The sequence below is a fragment of the Acinonyx jubatus genome, chromosome B1 (assembly GCF_027475565.1).
Source record: "Acinonyx jubatus isolate Ajub_Pintada_27869175 chromosome B1, VMU_Ajub_asm_v1.0, whole genome shotgun sequence".
Lineage (NCBI taxonomy): Eukaryota > Metazoa > Chordata > Mammalia > Carnivora > Felidae > Acinonyx > Acinonyx jubatus.
In genome coordinates, this window is record NC_069382.1 from 2473348 (window position 1) to 2499606 (window position 26259).

Here is a 26259-nt window from a genome sequence, read left to right on the forward strand (position 1 = left end):
TTTAATGTGTCCTTTCCTTGTTATAACCCACAACCAGAGTATGTAATAGCTGTATTATTATACAATAGATAATATTATATATAATAGAGTATATAATATAATAAAGTTCTGTGAGTCCTTTCAGTGAATTTTCCAACCTCAGGGTGGCTTGGGGACAAATCTCCTATTTTCAGGTGCTGTCGGGAGCCCGGGGCAGACTTGGAGGTCTGGAGGACTTCCGCGTCAGTGTGGCCAGCTCTGGGTAGTATGACGTATCATATTGTCATTATAAGAGGTGGCGTCCCCTTTAAGCTACGTCACAAACAATGTATTTTGTTATTTTCACGCTGACAAAATAATTCTAAGCCAGCATTTATTTCTGTATTTGAAAACTTCGCTTGAAAAAGTGATGAAGCCTAATTAACGATTTAGTTCTACTTTTTAATATCAAGCCAATAAGTCTCTCGTGCATAGATGAATTCAAAGGATTCAGGGGAAAATTCCAATTAAGAAAAGGGTTTAATCATTACAATCCCAAGTATTCTATACATATAAAAAATATGAGTTTTTAAATGGAGAATAGTAAAAAAAAAAAAAAGCGTTTTAAAGTTTTTTTTAGGTTTATTTATTCATTTCGAGAGACAGAGAGCAAGTGAGTGAGCTGGTGAGCCTGCACAGGTGGGGGAGGGGCAAGAGGGAGAGAGAGAACCCCAAGCGGGCTCCCGGCTGTCCGCACAGAGCCTGAGGTGGGTTCCATCTCATGAGCCATGAGACAGGACCTGAGCCAAATCCAGATTCGGACGCTTATGTGACTGAGCCCCCCCGGGAGTCCCTTAAATGTTTTAATAAAAAGCACCAGATATGCTACTGCTATATTTAGTTTTATAAAAATTTTTTTTAAATGCTGTTCTATATGTTATTAAGTTTGCATCAGACTAAGGATCTTTTAAAATACAGCTGAAGTTTCTTTTCATAGTTTTTTAAACAATAACATAGAATAGAAAAATACAGGTGAAAAATCTAATTTAAGAAGTCCACTGGTGGTGTTTTTTTTTTTTGTTTTGTTTTGTTTTTCGGTTTATTTTTGTTTGTTTGTTTGTTTTTACTTTTTCAGTAGAAACAGAAACCCAGCGAGTTGCCGTTCCCTTTTGCCCCCTGGGATGTAAATGTTTAGCATTTCAAATGACCACAGAGTTGGTAATTTCATTATTTTTTTCACTCAAAGGGACTGTATTTATAATGTTAGAATACTAGACTTTCAGTAAATTTTGTTTCATATGCTTTCTTCATCAACAACATGCTTGATCTACTAACTTCAACTTGATATTACATAAATTTTGAAATCATCAAAAAAAAAAAAAAATCAGGCTGCCATACAGAAGCTTTAAAGAAGTGATTTCTGCTCCGACCAGGGCTATTTGATGAATCCAGACTTCCCTCCATCACCACTGACGGTCAAGCTGATTCCCAGCCCTCCAAAGAAACCATGATCATCATGTACTATTGAGCTGCGACTTTCCTATGACTGTCTCTCCAGGATGTCTTTGCTTTCATTATTCTTTCTACCTCTGATGCCCTATCTCTGAGTAGCAAAATAGTACGTATGCTCCAATGCCCACTAAAAAACAAAACCCATTTCCCGAAATTCAAAAGCAATACATGATAACTGTGAAAGCTAAACAATAAAAAACATCTAGGGTAAAATGAACGAGCATTCTTTCCTCCACTAGTCCCGTAATTTGGTGGAACCATCATAATTCTAAATACCACTACCATCATAAAGGTGTCCCTGATCACTTCCCAAGCAAATGCCATCCTTCTTCATGCGATTCTTATGTCTGGTTTCGCATTATAAATGTGTGTTTATTATTTTGTTTCCTTTATAACAACCATTGAAGGCAAGGCCTATTTGTTCATCTTTTTAACGTACTGGCATATGATATTCCTGAGATACCAGGCAGAAGGAGTTTACCATAATAGATCGCTAATAAATATTTGTTGAATAGGTGAACAGATTCTCTAAAACATCCATTTAATCATTTAATGCACTATTATCTACATGGAAAATGACATTATTGCCAAGAACAGTTAACCTACCGTCACATCTCGGAAAAGGATAATTCCAGTCTCGGTCGGTCCCGTGCTGACAGGTGAGGACTGGGTGGCCGATTAAAATGTACCCAGGGTAGCACTCAAACGATATGGACTGTCCCACACTATAGTCCGAGTTGATCATATAACCATTCTGAAAAGGAGGCGGGTCCGGGCAGTTCTGTAACTCATAGGCTGAAACGGACAGAATCAAGCTCATGTAAGAAGTTAGGTTAGTATGGAATGGACAGTCCTGGGATCATGGGCAGTTTATTAAGATGGATGTTTCCAGCAAGTTTTGAAAAGTATATTTTCTAAGTTGCCACTTACCATCTAAGTAAAACAATTAGTAGCAGTAACAGAATTAAAACACTTAATAAACACTTGACTGTGTGCTTTAGAAGTAGTAAAGCACAAACCAAATATAAATTTGACAGCATTTACCTTGGGGGAAAAATGTATATGAAATGAATTGACTTTTTTAAAAAGGTAAAATAAATGATAATAAAAATTGCCTGTAAAGAATGTCAGGTGAATGTGGACTTAATTTCCCTTTAATTTAGAAGCGAATTATACTAGCACTCCATTCTAAGGGTTAATAACTAGGAAATACGGAGTTGTTATGTTTTGATTTGTTCGTTAATTGTCTGTTACAAATAAAATGTAAAAATCAACTTCATTTTCTTATTTTTTTGAAAAAAGAGCCCACAGAAAAATTGTACCAGCAACCACTATCTGTACAATGTTTTTTTTTATAAAATCTAGTTTATGTAGTAAATAATACATATTTATATTTTGCACGTAATAAGGATACTGTGCAGTTGATACGGTGTCTTTGCAAGTTCCAATGTTGTGAGATAAATTTAGAAATTTTAACAGCATGGTTAAACCCTCACTGTAGTCAGCAGATTAAAAATCCCTTTATTTCACAAGTTCACTTCATTTCACATTTTACTTGGCTTTCCTTATTTTTATATTTGCAATTGGATGTCTCTGGACAAGAGTCAGATAAGCAGCTAATGACTGACGGCAGGCAAGAAGCAGAAATCAGAAGGGGTACCAGGGCAAAGGCCTCTAAGCCTCTTGGAGTCATTTATGGTGCTGGCTCCTCTGGGGGCTGATACCAGGAAGAACCTGGAGGTAGACAAAGGCCACCCCCCCCCCCGAAAAAATGGGGCCTCCGTGAATCTCCAGCAGCTGCAGACTTCCCCTCTGGTGTCCACTGTGCAAGCACAGGACGAGGGCTGTCTCCTCAACAAGATCAGAGTGGACGTCACAGACGTGGTTTATGCAAAGAGGCTTTATCAACTGTGATGTGCTAATAATACATTTATTCCATTTTATTTGTAATGTGCTTCATTATTTTTTTTTCAATTTTTTTTTTCAACGTTTATTTATTTTTGGGACAGAGAGAGACAGAGCATGAACGGGGGAGGGGCAGAGAGAGAGGGAGACACAGAATCGGAAACAGGCTCCAGGCTCCGAGCCATCAGCCCAGAGCCCGACGCGGGGCTCGAACTCACGGACCGCGAGATCGTGACCTGGCTGAAGTCGGACGCTTAACCGACTGCGCCACCCAGGCGCCCCAGAATGTGCTTCATTATTATAGGGAGTTGCACCTATCATACATTGAGAATAAGAGGAAAAAGCTTGCTGGAGTATTTTTAACTCAATGCCATCTTTTGACACATAGGCTTTATAACTCAGTATGGAGATAGAACTTACTTATACAAAGTCAAACAGTTTAGCATTATATAATGAGTTTTTGGCACTCCTTTTTGGTGAAGCTAAATTATAACATGAAATTCCTGAGACAATAGAAGGAAAAATCACCTATTTAAGGATTTATTCCAGATCAATAAGCATCATAAGCACAATTATTATTAACAAAACGCAAAGCTCTAGCCCTCTTTTGCCAAAAAAAAGTGCTTGGAACTCACAATTTTGGCATTTGCAATCCAGCATAAAGACAGTAGCTGCACGTTCTGCAGAGGTGTTTTCCAAATTTTTTTTCTGCATCTCAGAAGTAAAATATCTTATTGTTGAAAGCTCCTGCCTAGTACCAGACTTCAAGGGGAAATAAATCGATAACTGTTCCAAAGAAAAGAGCATTCAAACCTGAGTGAAAGGAAAACATGTCTGGAAGGAAAGTACGTCAAGCATCAGAGTGGCAAGTCTCTCATTTTTACTTGCTTTTGGAATGTTACCACATCCTATTTGAAAACCAGAAGCTTGGAAAACTGTGCTGGTGAGTATAAGGACAGGGAATGTCAGACCAGAAAGCCAAAACCAATCGGCACGTCTTTTTCTCTTTGCACTACACGTGCATGAACACACAGGTGCACACGCTGTGCACGCACGCATGCACACACACACACAATGCACACAAACACCACACACGTATGCACACATACACACTCCCACACCTGTACACGTTTATGCACATATATACACACACGCGCACACAGAAATACCACACATGTATGCACACACACACTCACACATCTGTACATGTTTATGCACATACACACACACAGAAATACCACACATGTATGCGCGCACACTCACACATCCATACATGTTTATGCACATACATACACAGAAATAATACACATGTATGCACACACACTCACACATCCGTACATGTTTGCACACACACATGCACACACACATCCATACATGTTTATGCACACATATGCACACACACGTATGCACACACACACCTGTACACGTTTACACCGTCATATGCACAAACACACACTGTCTATTTCTTCATTTCCTTACTGTGCTCCTTCTTGGGCCAGCGTGATAAATCCACAGCCAGTCACCCACCTCCCCCAAGGGCCACCTCGCCCTGAAAGCCATAAAAACAGCCTTTTCCTGAAAGCCAGCGCCAAATGGCCTAGCAAATACCCACAGTGCTTGCAGTGTTGTTATTTGAGCTCAAATTTACTTTATCAGAAGCAGGTTCACAAAGAGAACAGAGAATCCCATACTGGGCTCCAACTGTCAACCAATTTCCTTCTTTATAATACTCTTTGAGAATGAAATCAGCAGTTCGTTCTCATGCTTGTTTTGCTTGAAGCATAATAAACTCTGCTGGAGAAATGGGTCCTCTAATGTATCACATACAACTGCTAATAAAACCTTTATATATACATACATATATATGTATATAAATATACATCAAAACTGGATGGCGGTTTCCACGTGAGCAGAATCAAGACGGCGTTCAACGGAGCACCCTCGTCGGTGAAAGATTCTAGCCATGGTTTAGCAGGGCCCTCGGGGTACCAATGAAAACAGTGGGAAGCGCGGATGGGTGCTCTCACAGAGAGTCCTTTTCTTAAAGTTTTTTCAAAGCTTATTTATTTGAAGGACAGAGTGTGTAAGCAGGAAAGGGGCAGAGAGAGAGGCAGAGAGACTCTGCATTGTCAGTGAAGAGCCTGATGCAGGGCTTGAACTCACGAACTGTGAGATCATGACCTGAGTGGAAACCAAGAGCCGGACACTCAACCAACTGAGCCACCTAGGGGCCCCAGTGCAGAGAGATTCCTAATGAACTGTCACGGGAAACAGCCTGTACCACCTTTAAACTCACACGGGTCTCCTCACAGCCTTGCCACAGGGAGGGTCGCTCTAATTTGCATCAGCGTCCGTGTGAATGTGACTTTGAACCCTCCCTCAAGAGCTTGGTTTCCCGCTCCTTGGAAAAATGAAGGGGGTTCCCAGGAGCCACAGAGCCACATGCAGCAGTCCAGAGAATTCCCGAAGTGCACACACAAGGATGCTCCCTGTGTCCCAGACTGGCCATTATGATGGCCAATGGCACATCTGTCTTCTTTTGTAACAAGGATATGACCCTGTTTCTCGCTCCTCAGTGAGACTGAACGTTCTTTATTGGTTATCTGAACTCCCCATACCCATCAGTGAAGCCAACCTACATTGTCCCCGAGGTGACAGCCAACCCCATGCTCTGGGGGCAGCCCAAAGCCTTGGCTGGGGGATGGCTGACCAAGTCGCTTGCTCCCAATTGTGGTTACAATCGCGTCTTGTGCTTTGAGCAACCGCGGGTGGGTGCTCGGCAGACCTTCTGCATGAAGACCTTTACACTGTGGAAAAACTCTTATTTTATTTTAGTTTTTTAAATGTTCACTTATTTATGTTAAGGGAGGGAGAGGGGGGATGGGGAGGGACAGAGAGAGAGGGGGACAGAATTCCAAGCAGGCTCTGCCTAGTCTCTATAGTGTAGCCCATGAACTACCACTGGAGGCACTTTCTCCATCTTGACCAGGTTGCCCTAGAGTGGATGGGAATTGACACAACTATAAGTTGTCCGCTATTTTAAGCATTTTGATGTGTCTAAGGAGCCTCCTGCAGAGAACTCGATTCATTCACTCAGACGGGTGGAAAGGACAGAGTAGACCCGACCTTGCTCTTGTTAGCTCAAGGTGCCTCAGAGTATCATGGTCAAAGGAAAAAGAACAACTCAGTTTTAGAAGCACATCAATTTCACGCAGACAAGTATGTTCGTGTCCGTAAGGAATGGGCAGTGGGTTTATACAACCAGCTACAAGCTACCCTTCCCGGGCTCACTGCACAGGAAGGTGGTTTGATTGCTTCTCCTCCTACAGGGGAAGGATCACTATCTACTATCGACAGACTAAAGCCTATTTTCTCATAGATTCAATTCACTTAAATTCAAGAGTTTTATGAGTGAATAAATGGAGAAGCAGATTAAACATATCTTTAAAAAAGAAAAAAGATGCTTGGGGCACCTGGGTGGCTCAATCGGTTCAGCGTCCGACTTTGGCTCAGGTCATGATCTCACAGTTTGTGAGTTCAAGCCCTGTGTTGGGCTCTCCGCTGATGGCTCAGATCATAGAGCCTGCTTTAGATTCTGTGTCTCCCTCTCTGGCCCTCCCCTGCTCACACTCTGTCTCTGTCTCTCGCTCTCTCTCAAAAATAAACATAAAACATTTTTAAAATACAAAAATAAAGGTGCTTAGTACATATAGCAAAAGGGAAAAGAAAAAGAGTGCAACTTCGAAAAAAAAGAAGACATTTTTACTTCCTATGCCTAAGGTACTTAAAGTTACCTTTAAGCTTTTTGGCATTACACTATTCTATTATAATGTAAGAATGAACAAGAGAGAGAGAGGAGAATATTTAACTTCTCCAAATGTTAACTTACAAAAACCAAAAATAGAAGAGAGTCGCTAAAATTCTTAATGGCCCCAATTTTATAAACCTTATGAAAATCTAGACACCAATAAGCCCATATCAATATTATAAGAGTAAGGGAATCCTTTGTTGGGCTCTAGGAACAGAACTATTACACCTATCACTCTCAAGCAATAGGGCATCAAGTGTTTAAGTTATAGGTGTTTAATGGGACAGCCAGTGGGGTCACGTAGTCATATTTGTGACATCCACCAGATTTTCCAGTATCTAATGAACCGATAAATATCTTCAGGCTTCCATGAGTTTTTCAGTTTTTGGCTTAGAAATAGGGTACATGAACTCAATTTTATTCAACACGACTCTCCACCTTCCATTTTCCAAGTTCTGTAGAAGTCATGTAACTTCCAGACAGCGACATCCACTAGTAACATTTTTAACCTTTCTACAGCCATAAAGAAACGACGAGGTTTAAGAATAGGGGCACAACCAGGCATCGTTGAGAATGACAAGACATGCCTGCATGATTTATGCAGCTTCTTATGAGTTTTTAATTACGAGCTTAACTTCTAAATCTCAAGTCGGACCTAGGAATTTTGACGTAACATTCGAATCAGAATTGTGTCATTTTGCCAATTTATACATTTTACAAAATGACAAACACCGATAATCTAATTAAGTACCATCCATCCCTGTCAGAGATGATGACCTTCAAGAAACTGGGGCACCTCAAATTCACGCTCTCATTCTTTTTATTTATTTTTGTAGCTCTCAATTATAGCCAACTCACTGCCTACAATAAAAAAATATATTGTTTAAGAATTGCTTGTTTATTTATTTATTTTCAGCATGGATACTTAAACAGAGTCAGACGTCACGTAAATAAAACATGTGCTCGGCTCAGCCAACCAGATGTGTGGCCTAGATGAGGCTTCACGAAATCAAATGTTTAAAGGCCGCACAGACAACACCAATGTTCAAAGCTCACAGGGGATAAGGGAAATTTTTGAAGTCAATGGTTTTCTACTCTGAAAGGGGCCATCACTGTGACACTTCAGGGGACTGTCCCTACATGTGAACACTGACCAAATGTTTACAGATTCTGACACTGTGAGATAAAAAAGGAAAGTGGATCTATGGGTATCTCACAAACTATATGAAGTCTAATCTAAATATTGACAATTAAAAATTGAGGTATTTTGTTAGCCAACTGCAGCAACTTTATGAGCTACTGTCTAGATAATCCTTATTTAGACTTTGTGTATGTGTGTGTTTATTTTAGAGCATTCTTTTTGGATTTCAGTAATTGATAGCTTTAGAATTATGTGGACATGGCCTTAATAACCCTATCTAGAAAATATCAAGAGAGATAAAACAAGAAATATTTTTCGAACTGTGGAGGTTAGAGTTAAGTAAGATAAAATACAGTTCCAGAACTTCCATATAAATCATGGGAATTTGTACTTGAGTTTCGCAGGCCAAGAAGGAGAGAGAAGTTAAATTTTGAATACAGTATTAAGAATACTCCAAGTGGGGAAGACTTTTCAAAAGTTCTCGGGATCAAGTGAGATAAATCACTTCATTGGCAGCTCATGGTTTGAGATGTGTAATTATGTATATTTTTCTTATTGACTCATACATTAAAGTCATGCCAATTGAACAATGGAGGTCACCATGTAATAGCCAAGTCTAAAATGACAATCATGGGGTGCCTGGGTGGCTCAGTCTGTTAAGTGGCTGACTCTCGATTTCAGCTCTGGTCATGATCTCACACTTTGTGAGTTTGAGCCCTGCGTCGGGCTCTGTGCTGACAGTGTGGAGTTTGCTTGGGATTCTCTCTCTCCCTCTCTCTCTCTCTGCCCCTCTTCTACACGTTTGCACTCCCTCCCTCTTGCTCCCTCCCCCTTGACCAAAATAAGTAAATAAACTCAAAAAAAAGTAAATAAGGGATGCCTGGGGGCTCAGTCAGTTAAGTGTCTGATTTCGGCTCAGGTCATGATCTCACAGTGGGTTCCAGCCCCGCGTCAGGCTCTGTGCTGACAGCTCAGAGTCTGGAGCCTGCTTTGGATTCTGTGTCTCCCTCTCTCTGCCCCTCCCTGCTTACGCTCTCTCTCTCAAAAATAAATAAACATTAAGAATTTTTAAAAAATAAATAAAATGATGATCATGAATGAAATGTTCATACTTTAATAAAATGTACTTCAATAGAATTAGGTAAAGGGTGTACACCAGATACACAAAAATATGAAAGAGAAGCACTGAATTCATGGCAACTATGATTCAAGTTTCAAGTTCAGCGTACAAACAGTGAAGAGGACAGGACGCAACAGAGAGAGGTGTGTTGAGGTGAAAGCCACATCTCCCTTAGACACCTGCAAAGCCTTCCAGCAGGAAGGTGAGGGAACCCCCAACACACGCACACGCGCCAGGAGATGCCTTGCTTCCAAGACCTTGCCCTCCCCTGCCACTTACAGAAGAGTCAGGAACACCCGCGTTTGCCTGTGGCTGGACAAGACACGACTCCTCCAGATTCTCATCTCGTCTCATCATGTCTCCCAGATGGTGAGCTTCACCGCCTCTTCCCACCAAAGAGCCAGAACAAAACACTGGTCTCTGCTCCTACCAGCTCGTACTGGGCACCCGAGCCCCAGCCAGTAGACGGCGCTCCGCGGGCAGCCTGCTGTCCGGGTAGGACGTTTCCTGACTCACCACCCACCACGGTCTCTCCTGCTCACCCGCTTCCCAGACCCAGGCCCCCGTAGCCTTGCCGCTCCTCCCTGTAGAGGAAAACCCCTCTTCCCACCCCTCCAGACCCGCGCTGATCTTATGGTCAGAGTGCTGTTCTTTCTGCTGCAGGAGACTTTTTCTCCCAGGGCACTAAATAATCCTTTTGGCTAGAGGGTCGCTTTACCAAGGCTGAAGTCGTTCTGCATTTCATTCTAGATACGGGGGCTGTTGATGCCTTAGCGTCAGAAGTGGGAAGGACGAACGTGGTAGGACTTTGAAGGGTCTGACAGTTTTCTGGGACAAAGAGGAGGGCGGTGAGGACAAGATGCGTGGCGGCATCTGGTGGGACTGCGCGATGTTGCCCAACTGGGAGCTGGGGCAAGAGTCATGACGCATGGGGTCACGTCCCCAGGAAAGCGGGCACGGGCGCACGAGTACGCCAGTTCTGCAGCTGGAGCGGGTAGCTCAAATGCGCACCGTGTCCTCAGAGGGATGGGAAAGGCTGGAAGAGGAACCTACCCGGAGAGGAAACCGTGTGCTCGGTTTTGCACACAGGGCTCACGGGCCAGCCCGATGCCCAGGGGATGCGTGGCAGTGGGACAGACACCCGGCCCCGGGGACTCGCAGAACTGGAATCGGGGACAGGAGCAGCCAGGCCGTCCAGCACTCACGCCACACAGGCTTCGAATGCGGGAGCGTTGAGGACACTGGGGGAAAGGGGGTGATGAGCAGCTGGGGCTCGGCCAGCCCTGCACGCGCGGCTGTCCGGCAGAAGAGAACGACCGAGGCCCAGAGATGTAAGAAGCAGTAGGGGGGTGGGGGGGCAGCGGAATCGCCAAGAGACTGTGTGGGCCCTCAGGGAGGGGGCAGGGCCCTGGGCCAGAGGCAGGAACACCACCAAACGCTACCACAGAACACGGGCCACGGCGCGGGGCGGGGGGTATAGCAGCACGGAAGGCCGCTGGCATGAAAAAACACCTGGACGCGATGCTGTGTCAGAGTCTGGATGAGAATGGGAAGGAGAAGGTGGGGAAAGTCTTAGAAACTGGGACGGGTGGTGCAGACAGTGCTTCAATGTCTCCTAGAAAGTGGGAGCCGAAGGAAGACGGGACTCGAAGGGACACTGACAATTACACATAAATAGAAGCACCGGGTGGCTGGGTCGGTCAAGCTTCTGACTCTTGGCTTCTGCCCAGGTCCCAATCTCACAGTTCATGAGCCTGAGCCCCAAGTGGGCCTCTGAGCTGACAGCTCGGGATTCTCCCTCTCCCTCTCTCAGCCCCTCCCCTTTTCTCTCTCAAGAAATAAATAAACTTAAAAATACATGTCTAAAGAGACGTGGTGTGTGTGTGTGTGCAAGTGACGATTTCCTGAGGGGGATGGGGTACAGCGGGAAGCAATGAAGGACACCGCCTGCATCAAGAACATTCTGGCCACATCTCCTGCTGCATTCCTCCCTGCCCCAGCCTTTATTTCCCTCCTACTGGGGTTTTGTATCTTAAGAGGCCCCAGATTTGGAAATCTAAGTGTAAATTTTATATTTAAGTAACAACTTGAGTACCAATGTCTGAAACTTCAACATAAAATGCGTCATCTTTGAGTAAAACAGTAAAAGCCTTAGTTTCAAAGGCAGTCGATGAAATTAAAGAAAGCAAGTGATTTAATTAAGATTTTTAAAAACGAAAAGCCCTTGTGTTGACATTTCCAGCTTCGTAGGATTTAACGATAACCAAGAAACGCCAGCTAAATCGTCTGGTACGAAATGAAAACTCTGAACTTTTTCTCTTGTCAAAAATGGTTGGATGAGGCTTGATTCAAACTTGTCTTCGAGTCTCGCGTTCAGAGAGTTTAAAAACGAAGTTGGTTCACTGGATTTTCTTCCTGGCATAACTGGAAGTGACTCGACTGATACCTTCAGCCATTATTTTCGAGCTCTGACAACAGCCGGTGCAGGAGACACGCCTCCAGCCCCACTGCCGCTGTGACCAGATTCGCCGGCACGTCCGGAGGGGACGCGACGCCCCAGCGGCCAGAGGACCGTGACAGATGGGGAGGTGTGCGTGACGCGGGGCCAGCTGCTCAGGAGTGCGATGTGGGTCGCAGCAGGGCATGACTGGTGGGGAGACGTGAGGACAGTACGGTGGCCCCCATCCCCGTTGAGGCCTCTGCCCGCGTCTACACCGTGTGAGCAGCCCCGGGTCCGTTACCAGTCGGGGAACCAGTGGTTCCATCTCTGCACCTCTGTAACACGTCGGGGAGGATGCTATTTCCATTCAGTTTAAGTGAAAGAGATAAATCTGGGTTTTTGCTGATTCCTTACCTTGGTAAGTGAGTTTAAACCCTTGCCGGTTCTGGGAATGGTCGCTGTAAAAGTGGATGAGTGTTTCATGTGTCGTACTGAGCAGGGAGGAGGGGGGTTCTGTGCCACTGAACTGCCCGATCATGGGGCTGCCGTGGTGGGGTCCGTTCTGAATTTCAAGGTAGTCATGATTAGCTTCGGTAGAAAAATTCAGAAATTGAATATGTGCACCTGTGAAAAAAATAGGCAAAATTCGTGAGAGTTAACATCAAAATGCATAAGGGCAACGTGTGTCAAAAGTGATTAAAATGGCATCAGTGTCCCCACGCACGATCCTCCGGGAGGCAGAACAAGGCAGTCACAGTGGCAGAGCACACATTTTGGGCGACAACACACGTTGGTTCAATTTCACCTGTGCCACCTACTGGCTGTATGACCTTTGTTCACGTAATTAATGTCTCTCAGTCCGCATCTTTGTCAAATACAATTACTAGCATTACATCACAGAAATATACAGGCATAATGCTTGGAGTATGACTGGTACTTACAAGGACGGCAATGATTTCGTCTGGCAATGAATTGTATGCATGTTGGATCGTCCATAAGCTAATTTGCAACTTTATCAAGAAAGATGCCGAAATGGGTCTAAAAAAAGTGCAACAGCCTTTCAAAGTGGCTTTCAAATGGATGGTCAAACCATGACACAAGAGACTGGCTAGTTTAGCAGGTGATTATTTCAGTTGCATTATGCACACAAAGCCAATGACTGATTTTTGCAAAAACCCAATCTAAAACCCCACCATGACTTCCACACTTCAATCTCATACCCTGGCACGGTTCACACACCAAGAGTGTCCAAGTGACCACTGTCACTGGGATCCTATTGGTCTATGTACCAGATAAGAGGTCGATGATAATTTAGAAGAAAATAAAAATCAGAATGATTTAGACTGATTTGCTATGACTTTGTGCCATTTTTGAAAATCTAGTTGACTCCGATGCTGATACATTTTAAGCCACTTAAATAGTTTCTATAGAACTCCAAAGGCATCTGTGTTCACATAAATCCATGTAATTAATTTAGGTGTATAAAGCCTACACTGAGAATTCCAATAGCCATTACAGATTATTCTCCCAACACATCAGAAAAGCTTTACTTTGTGTTATGGCTCATCTGCTCTTGATAGAGAAGAGCTTTATTTTTGCTTGTCATCTCCTATAGTGACCCATGTTTTCTAGGTTTGGAAAAGTAAAGATAATACTTTCATGGGTGGCCTCACGTAGTGTTAAGTGCAGAGAAAATTTCAAGCAAACATATCTACTCGGGTATTGATGGGAAATACAGTTATTGAAAGCAGAATTCAGTGAAAAAAAGCATGAGAGAAGTTCAAGCCAAGTAGGAGAGAGAGATATAGGCACTCAGTAATATAGTCTTCCAAGAAACACAGTGTCATCTACCACGGAGGAAACCGTGAGGAGGCACAGAATGTCACAGCCCCCTCTGTTTGGACGGAAGTGTGAGGCCAATTATCAAGCTGAAGCTGCACGTTACCAAGCGACATTTTTCTCACAGTTACCCAGCAAAGTCCTTACTGGTATCATCATAACGTGATTCAGAGATATTAGGTGTTATGTCCAGTGCAGCACAGGACAAGCAGAGTTAGATTTACACCCACGTCTCATGGGCAAAGAGCTCGCTTTCCTGGTTTAGAAAACGTGCTGTACAAGAACGAACAATCTCAGAAAGCTGGAGATACTCCAGTTCTCATTGGGCAAGATTGGATTAAATTTGTTCAACCTTGACTGCCAGAGGAAGGAAGGAAAGAATAGAATGTGGGAAACTTCAGGAGTGCCCAGCTGGCTTCATCAGGAGAGGTGACTCTCGGATCTGAGTCATGAGTTCAAGCCCCACATTGGGTGTAGAGATTACTGGAAAAAAAAAAAAAACTTAAAAAAAATATAGGATACTTCAGAAAGGGGCTGAGGAAGCAAAAGGCAGGAGAAAAATCCTGTCTAAGGGGAAAGAGCTTTAACCCGTCAACCAACTCTTAGGACCATTTTAGAACAAGTAATGAAATCCAGGTGTCAGACTCTGAATCTATAAACTAGCAGCACAAGAGCCACCAGGGAAGGATGATCCCAGTCTGTCTTTGGCTTGGCTATCCCTAGGTCACGTCCATACGGGAGTACAGAGCAACGCGGTCAATGTAAAGCATTTTTGTAAATAGTTCAAAATGTCAAATATTTCTCTTTGTTGAAGAACCATCAATGAAGTGTTAATTTTTTTTCTAAATGTTAGCAAATATGCTGGTTCAAAGAAATTTAGCAGCAGGAAAAGAAAAGAGGGATCGAGAGAGATGGAAAGAGAGAGAAGGATGGACAGAAGGAGAGAAGGAAGGAAGAAAAGAGAGATGGAGAGAGGGAAGGACTAGGGGCTCCCTTAGTCCCTTAATTCCCAACTATTCCCTCAACATTATTGTGGCAGCTGAGCTCCTGGCCACTTAGCGAGGTACACATCAGTACTGGATTTAGTCCCTCACCCAGTGTTGAGTTAGAAACACAGTCTTCTTTTGCATCATGGCCCATGGATCTGACCAAAACGGGTTTTGATACTAATAATGAAACTGTTCTAATGGAGCCTTTTTCTGAGTGCACACGTGCCAAAGTCGGGGCCACTGACCGCTGTGGTCTGCCAAAGGCTTATGAACACCCAACACATTGGTCACCATGAAGATGAACGCAAACAAGTGCTGAATCGCTGACATTTTACTTATGTCCCAAGGTATGTACAACATGGGAAAGTAGGGCAAGACTAGACACTTGCAGAACGCACTCGCGATCTGGGTATCAAATAGCAGGGAAACGGCTTAAAATACGCTCCTTTCAGATGTTCATATGCAGACTTCAGATGCATTTATCCACAGATATGTTTTGAAATTCATAGAATGACACAGTCAAGGAAGAAATGAAAGCCAGCAAGCAGATCAAGGGGGAACAAAAGTTAAAGATGGCCAATATCTCCAAGTGAAGGCAACAGTAGAGATGGCCTTTTACGGACTTGGAATTAAACTTGAAATGGAACAGAATTATGGCAATTATGGTCTTATGAAAAAATTAGCATTTTAATCAGGATAAAGTATCCAGCCACATATCAAACCTCTTAACGCACATCAGGAGATGGAACAGAACAGAGCCCAGTTCTAATCTGGTTTAAAATGGAATTACTTAGCTATCTAATTTTCAGTGACTTGTGTCCGATTTGACATCATAAAGCCAAAATGAAGGGATTGGAATAAGCATAGCCTAGCTATCCTTTCATTATCTCATGAAATGCTGACAAAAATGTGTTATTACAACAAGAAAAATCAATCTGAATGTCCATTTGGTGGAATTTACGGAGCACCTTATTGTTGTGCTCTGAGTATCGTTCACACTGAAAATTAAGTGTCAGGAAAAGTCACCTGCACAAAGAACGTTTGACTTTGGATTTGACAAAACTTTAAAAAGTAATGTGACCCTGACTTCTGAGTGAAACCTCCATTTTTTTTTTTTGGATGATAGACCTTGTGAATATTAAGTGCTCTATTTACTATCTTCTGTGCATAATAAATGCAAGGCAAGAGTGACTCTTCTGAAGTATCCTTTATAGCCTGCCTACATACGCCTCTAGATGGTCAAAGACATGGTCATTTTGGACAGCGTGGCCTGCAAAGTTGGTGCAGTGGTTTTTAAACAGAAAAGGCAGAGACAAAGGAAAAAAAATCACGGTGGTATTTTTGTTGACTGTGCCTTTAGAAAATTTCAAGAAAGTAGAGACAGAAATTCTGTGTCGATGGGGCTTGTGCCAAAGCAACCCAAAATATCAACCGAAATCCGTGACAAGGAAAGAAAACAGGGTAAAAATCATTAGGGCATTTGGTTTTGTAACTAAGAGCGGCTAACGGCCAAATAATGCCCTACTCCATATCGGGCATCTGCATTAATCAGAGCAGCCCCATGAGATGATGTTTTATTATGTTTATTTTAAAGATAAGGAAATGAGGTTCAAGAACACTGTTGGTAACTTAGGCACATTCACAACCCCAGTGACTGATGGAACTAAGCTTTCTAGTCAACCCACCTCGGAGCCCCCAGATGTGAGCACTTGCCATACTTCCTGCCCACCCACCCCTCTGCGCAGTCCCTCCAGCACTTGGAGAGAAGAGCTGTGTTCTCTCCCTGAGACTGGATGCAGGAGACTGTTGTCACCGGGACAAATAACAGCAACGTGAGACAAAGGTGGTTTTCACATGTTGCCGAAGCAACTAATCATTTTGCCTGTTTAATTAAACTATCGATTGATCCACAGGCATTGGAAAGAAATGACAGAATCAAAAGAATTATTTGACTAAGCTGGCAGCTGCTTAACTAATGGATCGGATAATCCCTCTCAGCTGGTCCTGGGCAATCCAGTGGTAGGGAATGATTCAAAGCACCCCAGTAAAATCCTCCCTGAACGAAATTCATCAAGAAAGGCAACGATACCACGTTTTGCCTCCGTGGACTATCCCTGTGGCTGCAGGAACTGGGTTCATCTGTGTTTACCGGCAGCACAGCCACGAATGCCCCAAGCAACCCACCACCAGAACTGAAAATCGAGACCACAGGAATGTACACGCAGATATTTGAGATCGCGTTTAAAGAAATGAGAGAACTAACTTTAAAAGTATGGAAATAGAACTTATTTTAAAGAAAACTCTGTAATAACCGTAGCAATTCCCTTTTCTTTTTCTTTTTTTTTTGTAATTCAAGTTAAAGTTTTGGTTTATCATACGGTTTCATACGAAATAATATTCTATCTCTACTCCACGGTGTCAAAACCTCTGGATTTCTACACTTTTGGGTAAAGCAATTTATACTGAAAATATAATGTATAAGAATCTTATGAAAAAAAACATTTGTGCATTTCTCATCTTATTTCAGTTACAAGTGGTCTTCCCTAAATTGAAGAAATGCTTCCCAAAACCTGTGACTCCCTCATCCGAAATACCCGAAGTGCTAGATAAAAACCCTGCTGAGTACTCTTCCTGGTGTGGCCAGCGGGGCTGAGACAGGGCACCAAGGGGCAAGCCACAGGAAGTTCACTGTCACAACGTGACTCCCACCCGGGATTCTCACGCGCAGCAAAATTTCAGAACCCCTGGGCTTAGCAATCATTCTCCTTGGCATTTAATGTTCCAAGTTTAAGTACACATTCACAATAAATCTGACCGTATCGTTGGGTCTTATGCAAGCAAGTTTCCCACGGTGCCCTCTTCTTGATGAACTTCCCAGTGACCCTACAACCTCTATTGTTTAGACTGAGAAAGGGCTAGGAGTAGACCACCACCCCCCGCCCCCGATGCACACGCAGAGGCAGTCCCTGAGGCAGGAGATCTGGGACAGGAGCAGGCGTGAGCAGTGACAGCAACACGCCCAGTGCATGTTCACTTGGAAGAGCTGGTAAGTCTACCGCACTTGATGTAAATTACCCATCACGTTGTCCTTCCAAGGAGGAAATATCTCTTACTATGATCTTCCAACTTGGTTGCCAAGATCTTAACAGCAGAAGTTTTCCAGGTAAAACATCTATTGTGTCATCCATAGAAACATGTCATCCCAATCTCCCTCCTTGTCCCACTGGGAAAATAGTAGCTGTGTCCTGGGTGGTAATTACAGGAGATGTTCCAGAACGATCCTAAGATTTTGGTGTTGATAGGGCACAATGTGGGAGATTAAGGGGGAGAAACGAAGGGCGCCTCGTGGTTTAGTCGGTTAAGCATCCGACTCTTGACTTTGACGTGGGTCATGATCTCATGGTTTGTGGGACTGAGCCCCGGTTCTGCTGACAGTATGGAGGCTGCTTGGGATTCTCTCTCTCCCTCTCTCTCTGACCCTCCTCCACAAGTGCACTCTCTCTCTCTCTAAAATAGATAAATCAACATTTTAAAAAAGGGAGAGATGATCATGAAGGGATAGGATAGTCATCTTTGCTATGTTCCTATCTGTTTTTTTTAAATAAGAAACTTCCAGAGTGTTTAACACAAAATTGCCCTTTCCTGAGTTTCAGACCCAAACTTGCTATCTCAAAATTTCCAAGCTAGTGATCTGGTGTTTGCCTATGACTTGGGAGATCCTGGGAGGAATTACTGCTAAGGTAAGACTGAGGGAAAGAAAAGTTCCGGGGAAGGGTCATGCTGTAGATACAGACAGGGAATGAAACAGAAGAATCCACTCTGGAATAAACCGAGTAAAGGGAGAGAAGAAAGTGATGAATTTGAATTTGAATGGAGTCCGTGACACCTTCAGATGCCCCAGATGAAAATATGTCACACACAGCTGAAAACGCGGATCTCAAATGCGTGCTTTTGACCACAGGAGAGGAGGTGTTTTGAGCCATGTTATTACAAGGGAGAACCGGCAGAGATAAAAGACCAGAAAGAGATAAAATTAACTTACTTAAGAGTTTCAAAACTCTCCCATGGAGTTGAAAGCTAGGCTGTAAAGTTTTCTCAACATCAGCAAAAAGTGCGGTCATTTTGTAGGCCTCAGAAGGCATTTCTAGCAGGGATGGAAAAATCCCTGTCAGGGGACCTACCACCACTTAGACGCCTTTCCTCTAAATTTGTAACTTCGTTTTTAGAAGGATATTTATAGATTCTAAAATGTATCTCTGGCAAACCCGGTGCATTACATTTAATCTGTAATTTACAGTTGATTCTTGAACAACACGGTTTGAACTGTGTGGGTCCACTTCTGTGCAGCTTTTTTACAGTACGGGACCCTAAGTGTGTTCTCTCTTCCTTAAGATGTTCTCAATGATATTTTCCTTTCTCTAGCTCACCTTATGGTAAGAATATAGTATATACTACAAAATATAACGTACACCATACGTACTCATGCCATCGATAGGCTTCTGGTCAATGGTGACGTTACTATTAACTAAGCTTTTGTGGACTCAGGTCATAGTGGATTTGCAACTCTGCAGGGTCAGTGCCCCTGACCTCCAGGTTATTCAAGAGTCAACTGCATCCTGGGGCATAATTACATCATTCTAAAAACCTAGGGCTAATGATATTATCTTGTATGTATTTAGGATTTGAGCCACAAGGTTTCTTTTCGCCTTTCCTTCAAGATACTTTCAAACCCCAGAATTACGCAGTACCAAATATTTAAAAACTTAATTTAATTATAACATCTCATAAATCTTTTTTCCCATTTTGGTCTTTCTTCAAATAAATATTTTCTTTGGGCTCATAGATCACGATCACAAAGTCAGACAACTTGACTGACTTTTCCCCCTGAATTATTATCTTTCATGCTGGTTTATGCACGAACAACATAAGGAAAAATGCCAAACAATAACCTTTTCAATCACAGAATGGTCAAATTGGGAAAATAAGTTAATGCAATATTTATACCCCTTCCGGAATAATATATTTCTAATGAGATTTGAAAGCAAAGTGGGAAATACTTGGAATAATAATAAAAAAAAAAAAACAGCCGACTTCTTCGTTGGCTGCTGTTGCCTTTTCTGACCCGCCAAGCCCGGTGCTAAACTCCTCCTGGGTTGTTTTAGCGAGTCCTCACTGGAACCCTCTGCAGCTCTGTAGGTTTTTCCCATGAGACAGGCACACCTCCCATCTTGGTAGACCATGCGACACCCGACTCAGACTGCGGGGGCCCGCGTTTCTCTGAATCTCTGCATTTAACCGGTGTGGTCATTTGCCTGATGAGCCCGTGACCCTGAAGGGCCTGAGGACCCTGCTGGAATGGCCTGGGTCACTTGTATGTTTGATCCCACCTCCACCGCCTGACTCAAAGATTGTACGAACCCTGTCTTCAGACCCCTATGCTAGGAAAACAGGCTGGCCTTTTGAGAGTAACTGAGCTAATGCTGGTTAAGCACCTGGCAGATGTATTTCCCTATGTTCAAAGAGTTTATGGTCTAAGAAACAAAGCCAAAATAAAACCTGGAAGAAACAGCCTCTGTAACCTTTGGTGGTCTCTCCCCTTCCTTGTCCCATTCGACCTCTGCTGGCCCCTTAGGGACCTCAGCGGACAGGAAGCTCCCATGAGTTCTCCCCAGGGGGAGCGCCTTTCCACGCTCCCCTCCCTCCCTGGTGGAACACTCGGGGTCGGTCCACAGCGTGACTGTGCTCTCATGCCCGACCGGTGCCCACCGGGCCCTCCTGCCCGGGGTTCCTCCTGGCTCCTCTCTGCTGAGCAGGGGGACCCTTCCTTGCTCCGTGTTCTACATCACTGCTGCTGCATCCATCCCGCACACAGGTTTTTCAGCCAAAGCTCTGAAAACCTAATAAAAAAACATGATCTAGGGCAGCGACTTCCACTTGGGCTTAAGTTCATTCATCATCCAACTAACATTTCACGTAGATGTCCTCAATCACTATGCACGAGGACATTCAGTAAGGACCTGACCTGGTACACCTATCAGTGTGTGCGCTGGAGAAAAATCACAGGTGGGGAAAACCCAAATTAATGAACTCAACCATGAAGGAAATCATGGCGCAGACAAGGAAAGGCATGGCGGGGAATCAAAATTTCACAAAGACCGTGCATTTCTGGAAAAGGCCATAATGAGATTTTACTGTACATAACAATTAATGTCATGAATTATTTAAGGTGGCTATCCTGAAAGTTCATAACTAAATCTTATAAAAAGCCATTTTCATAAACCGAAATCAATGCAATACATAATTACAAAAACTTATGGAACAGTAATAAAATGTGTCGCAACCTGAAAAAGCCTTACAAGTTGTTCCAAAGAAACAACCACCATTATTAAATTCCAGAAATAGATTCTAAAAGGTGGTATTATGAATAAAGAGAGGGATAATTGAATTAGGGATGCTACATATACCTTGTGTGCCTACTATATCATCATCCATCTAATTTAATTTGCCTTGAAAAGAGCTGCATGGCTGAATTGATTTTTTAATAACTTTCTGTTCTTGAAGTTATTCTGCCAAAGCTTTATTTAAATCTGTAAGCCACTTTCAATTAAAGACAGTTATGTCAACAGAATAAGGCACATTTTTTTTTCTTCAGCTGAATTCTTTCCAAGATAGAAATGACAAAGTTGAAATTACAGGAATTAAATAATAATAATAATAAAAAAAAAACAACTTTCACTTACCATAGCCAACAGGTAGCTGGATTTTCCAGGTGCAATCCAGGTTGTTGGGGTACGCGCCCGGAAACCCTGGGCTCAAGATCACTCCCCCCATGCTGCTCAGTGTCCCTCCGCAGGTTGCTGCAAAGTGGACAAGGGTACTTAGTGCTGGGGGTCGTGGCTTTCTAGCAAGGGGATTTAATTCCAGCTGCTCTATGGGATCGTGCTAGGTAAGAGCAAGTCTGCAGAAGTGGATTCACCCTCAATCACAGCACACACACAGTGCGATGCACTTCAGTTACCCTCGGGTCTGGTCCTTCCTCTCGGGCGTCAACTATTTAAGAACAGAGACGGTTTTTCCAAATGGATCTGCTTCTGGTACGTGGAGACTCAGGAAAGGCGACTAAATGTCAAGTGCCGTGCAATTTCATGCATGTTAGTCCCGATGGCTTCCAGGTTACAGGTCGCTATTCATTGAGTGGTAGCATTAGTTACTCTCTATTCATTGATACCTATGTGCTACCCAACAGGCTGAGTAAATACACTGCAGAACTTAATTCTCATACAACCCTAAAAAGTTCGTGTTATTACCCATTTTACAGATAAAGAAACCAAGCCCGAAGAGATGAAAAGTTTGCCTAAGCGACGTGACCAGAATACTATGCCAGCTCTGTCTGGTTCTAGGACTGATGTTTTAACCAGCATACATTTCCTTTGGGATTCTTTTCTGTTTTGGGGTGCAGCTCACTAAACCCACTTTCTCCCCAGGAAACCTTACATCCATCGTCATGACGGGGTGTTAACGTAAGCTCCCACATCTGGCCGGACTTCTGTCACTCACATTTTATGCTACTGTAGCTGAGGTTTGGCTATAAAGAAACAACTGATTTTATAACACACTTGTCAAATAATATGTGTGTAAGCAGATGAAATTCGAATCCCTGACCATTTGTGACCTATTAAAATGGCAACTTCTTATATCTGGAAGTCATAATGCAAACGCTGTCACTTCTTCCAGGAAGTCACATTAAAAAGCTTTATTGCTATTCTAACAGTGTTCTCATTAGGCAAAATAGTTTGTGGAAGGCCTTCTTTCAGAGAGCTCTCAGGACCTGTGCGGAATACGGTTTTTTGCTTTTTTAATCACCAATATAGAAAAATTTTATGTGTCAAGGATACAGTTGATAGGAGGAAAAATCTAAAGTCTTAAAAAACCCAGTCCAGTAAGTATGGTGATCGCCCAAGCTAGGGAATCGTGATCTGGATTTCAACATTGTATAAGTTATTAATGAAACAGGTTTTAAAAAAAATTAAGTAATGCAGTTTTGTGGGACGAATGAATAATTCCAGCAAAACCCTGAATGTGAACTTTGTTGTTGTTTAGAGCAGAACCTGTCAAGGTGACCTCTTTGTGGGAGAACCAAGTATGTGAAAATCTAGCTGCTGGGATGCATTTGACCCACGAGTCTATCAGTTCTGGGGAAGGCATGTTGGTGGATCTGAATGGCATCCCTAAATATGCTGAGCAGTGATCTCCCTTCCCTGGGGCTCTCATCTTGCAATGAGAGTAAGTATGTATGTCCAACCACAGGGAAAACAGACATGGAAATGCTGTATCAATGACAGCAACATTGAGACAAATGTGAAGTAAAGGTGACATTTTTAAATAGGCCCTTTTGATTTTGAACACAGTTTTTATGAAAAGAAGATTGGGAATTAGAAAATATAAATATCTATGTATGTCTTTTTTAAAAATTCTTTAATATTTATTTATTTATTTGTTTATTTATTTATTTTGAGAGAGAGAGAGAGAGAGAGAGAGAGAGAGAGAGAGAGAGAGACAGACTGTGAGTGGGAGAGGGGCAGGAAGAGAGGGAGAGAGAGAATCCGTAGCAGGCTCTGAGCTGTCAGCACAGAGCCCGAGGCAGGGCTTGAGCTCATGGACCGAGAGATCCTGACCTGACTGAGGCACCCAGGCGCCCCTCCATGTACGTCTTCGATTGAGGACTGGGATAGTCTCACATGAATAGCTGACCCAGCACTTGGATGGTGGACGTCATCATCAATAGTCATCATCAACAGTTTACCAAACAAACTTTGTTTATCATGGGCCAACGATCAGGGTTGTGAAGACAGAGACAAGGGCCTGGATATTGGGTAGATCTCCTTTCAAACATACAGTGGCAACCTGATTCCTTGAGTATTTAGTTACCATTACATGTAATCCTCATTTAGTTTACCTAAAAATATGAAAATCATTGACTAGGCATGCAAACAGAGCTCCCAAAAGATGAGCGTCAATCTTCTTTCCTTTGTGATGTTTTCAAACTCCACCAATGGACTTGTCTTACTTTATACTTGTCCACTGTTACAATTGCTGAAGTCTCCGCCTTCTTCCCAGGGCTTACTGGTCCACTACCATTGGTAGACTGACTTCCTGCCTCCTGCCGGAGACACTCCCTCTACACCTGACCCTCTCTTACAGTTAAGCAGCCTATCCAGGGAGTTACTGGCAAATATGGTATCTCCAAAGGTCAAGGTGTTTATCGGAATAAAGTAGCTGGGGACCTGACATCTTACTGGGTTTATTTATTTTCTTCTGTGCAGATTCCTGACTTTTTGGTAACCATATGTGGAACTTTAATCCAGGGCACAGGCCGTGCCCTGCCGGAGAGACCCCACGGTGTAGAGAATACCAGCTCAGAGGCAGGGCCCTGGCAAACGGCGTGGCCAGTCTGGGGCTTGCTGTCATGTTCAAAGTGGTTAATATTGGTTGAGCTCTGAGAGTGGTGCTTGACACTCAGTAACCTGTAGAGAAGTGTTTTGATATAAATTGTCTTCATTAGTACTTGAAATTTGCAAGAGCTAATAAATAAAATATTATCTCTCTATGGATTTCTAGTCTTAAAATCCCCCAGTTTGGATTAATCAGAAGCCATTAGCTAAAAAAAAAAAAAAAAAAAAAAAAAAAAAAGAAAAAAACAAAAAACAACCTTCCGCTCTCTCAGATCAGACTTTGAGACTTACTGTGGCTTGTTTGTGAGTCTTCCAATGAAAAACCTTTCTCTAGAGCTTGTAAACAGTTAGGAGCCAGCAGGTGTTATGGAAGCTGATGTATCTTCGACATTTGCTAATACAGGAGACGTGCTAACGCTAAGTCGAAGATAAAAACCAATTATACTTGACGAATATAGGTTAACTATTTGAATAAAACATGCCCACACGTAACACTGGGTGCCATGGCACGTCATTTGGTTGAATCCCCGTTGTGAGCTGATTTCATTTCAAAGTTAAAAATGTTTCAGTCCCCACGTTTAAGGGAAGGTTCTTCATTTACAAATAAATAGGAAGATGGATGTTCTGAAGGTAGGAGGCAGGGAGGGAGGAGGCGGTCCCCTGAAGGTGGTACCCCTGTTACTGTTTGTCCTTTCCAGGTCGCGCCTGGGATGTCAAATCTCTACAGAAAGTGTCAACGTTTTAGGTGACGTGCTAATCTAGACATTTATTTTTACCAAGAAATCACTCTCAGGTAAAAAGGTATTGGTCACCAGGGAACGTTTTCACTTTTAAGCGAACATGCTTCGATGAACGTAACAGGACAGCCACTGGTTCCCGCATGAGACCGTCATAAAGGCCGCGGTTCTGTTGTAAAGGTTTGGTTCCGTTTTATCTTCCTCTGTGCACAGTTCCATCTGTGTCCCGTTCTAGGTGATTAAGTTGTATATTACTAAAAAGCATTTAATACCTAGGATTTGCGTGAGAGGTCGGAAAACCAGGCTTGCAGAGGAGCACGTAACAGAGCGTAACTCTCTTGCTTTACCCGTGGGTGCTGGAAAAACGCACTAAGCGACCACAGTCCTCGGCGAATGGATCGTGAACAATGTGTGACCAGCTCAGAGGACACTTTTAAGGATGTTTGTGCCCTTTAAAATCACCTGCATTCTGGGATGCCTGGGTGGCTCCCAGTTGGTTGAGTGTCAGACTCTTGGTTTCAGCTCAGGTCGTGATCTCATGGTTCCTGGGTCTGGGCCCGAGTCGGCCTCTGGGCTGGCAGTGTGGAGTCTGCTCGGGATTCTCCCGCTACCACCCACCCCTCTCTCTTTCTCATTCTGCATTACCCCTCCCCCTGCGGCTCACTCTCTCTCTCTCTCAAAATAAGTAAATGAACTTAAAAATCATCTGCATTCATTCAGGAAAGCTGACCACTCGCTCCTGAAATGCACACGCAATAGGAAGGTGCTTGAAGGCAGTTCTGGAGACAGGGGGCTTCTGAGTGCACCCCCCGCAGCATCTGTGTGCTGACACAAGAGAGGGACTAAGAACAAGGCGTCCACGATCACTGCGATACCATTCCAGATTGTCTGACCGTCAGTCACTTACGGGTCATTCAGGAATCGGGGTTACCAAGAGCCCAGTGCACTAACTGTACCGTGGTGAGTGACACCTGGCTCTGCCTCTAAGGTCCTTGGGACTGCAGGGAGGGCCATTCGAGTTACAGAAAGTGACAGTCCAGCTGCACAAGGAAAAGCAGAGTCACGCTCACTGTAGAAACAACTTTCTGTCACTGCTGTTTTCCAACCGGAGGGTGGGAGCCCGGACAGGGCTGGGGGGAGGGTAAGGCCAGTGAGGCAAGTCCCCCGGGTGCAAACTTTAAGAAGGTGCCCGAATCCTCAAGCCATCTGTTGGTGCAACTTCAAAAGTAATGCAAACGACAGCAGCGACAACAACAACCAGAAACAAACCCTGTGATGAACAAAATATCAACATTTCAAATACCGATGGGAGGTACTCCTACCTTCCCTTGCCTTGGCCCTTGATGCGGGGGCCCAGA

At 43.4% G+C, this 26259-nt stretch overlaps 1 protein-coding gene across 3 annotated transcripts in view; it reads right to left on the reverse strand.

The window, feature by feature from the left end:
• The window catches only part of CSMD1 (CUB and Sushi multiple domains 1), a 1996605-nt gene that overhangs the window by 164032 nt on the left and 1806314 nt on the right, over positions 1 to 26259 (reverse strand). For all 3 annotated transcript variants that reach the window (XM_027049973.2, XM_027049974.2, XM_053217751.1), the window contains 3 exons: positions 21453 to 21569; positions 12299 to 12508; positions 2077 to 2265 (listed from right to left, as the gene is read on the reverse strand). In XM_027049973.2, the coding sequence (XP_026905774.1) occupies positions 2077 to 2265; positions 12299 to 12508; positions 21453 to 21569 (516 nt within the window). The remainder of the gene's footprint in view (positions 1 to 2076; positions 2266 to 12298; positions 12509 to 21452; positions 21570 to 26259) is intronic.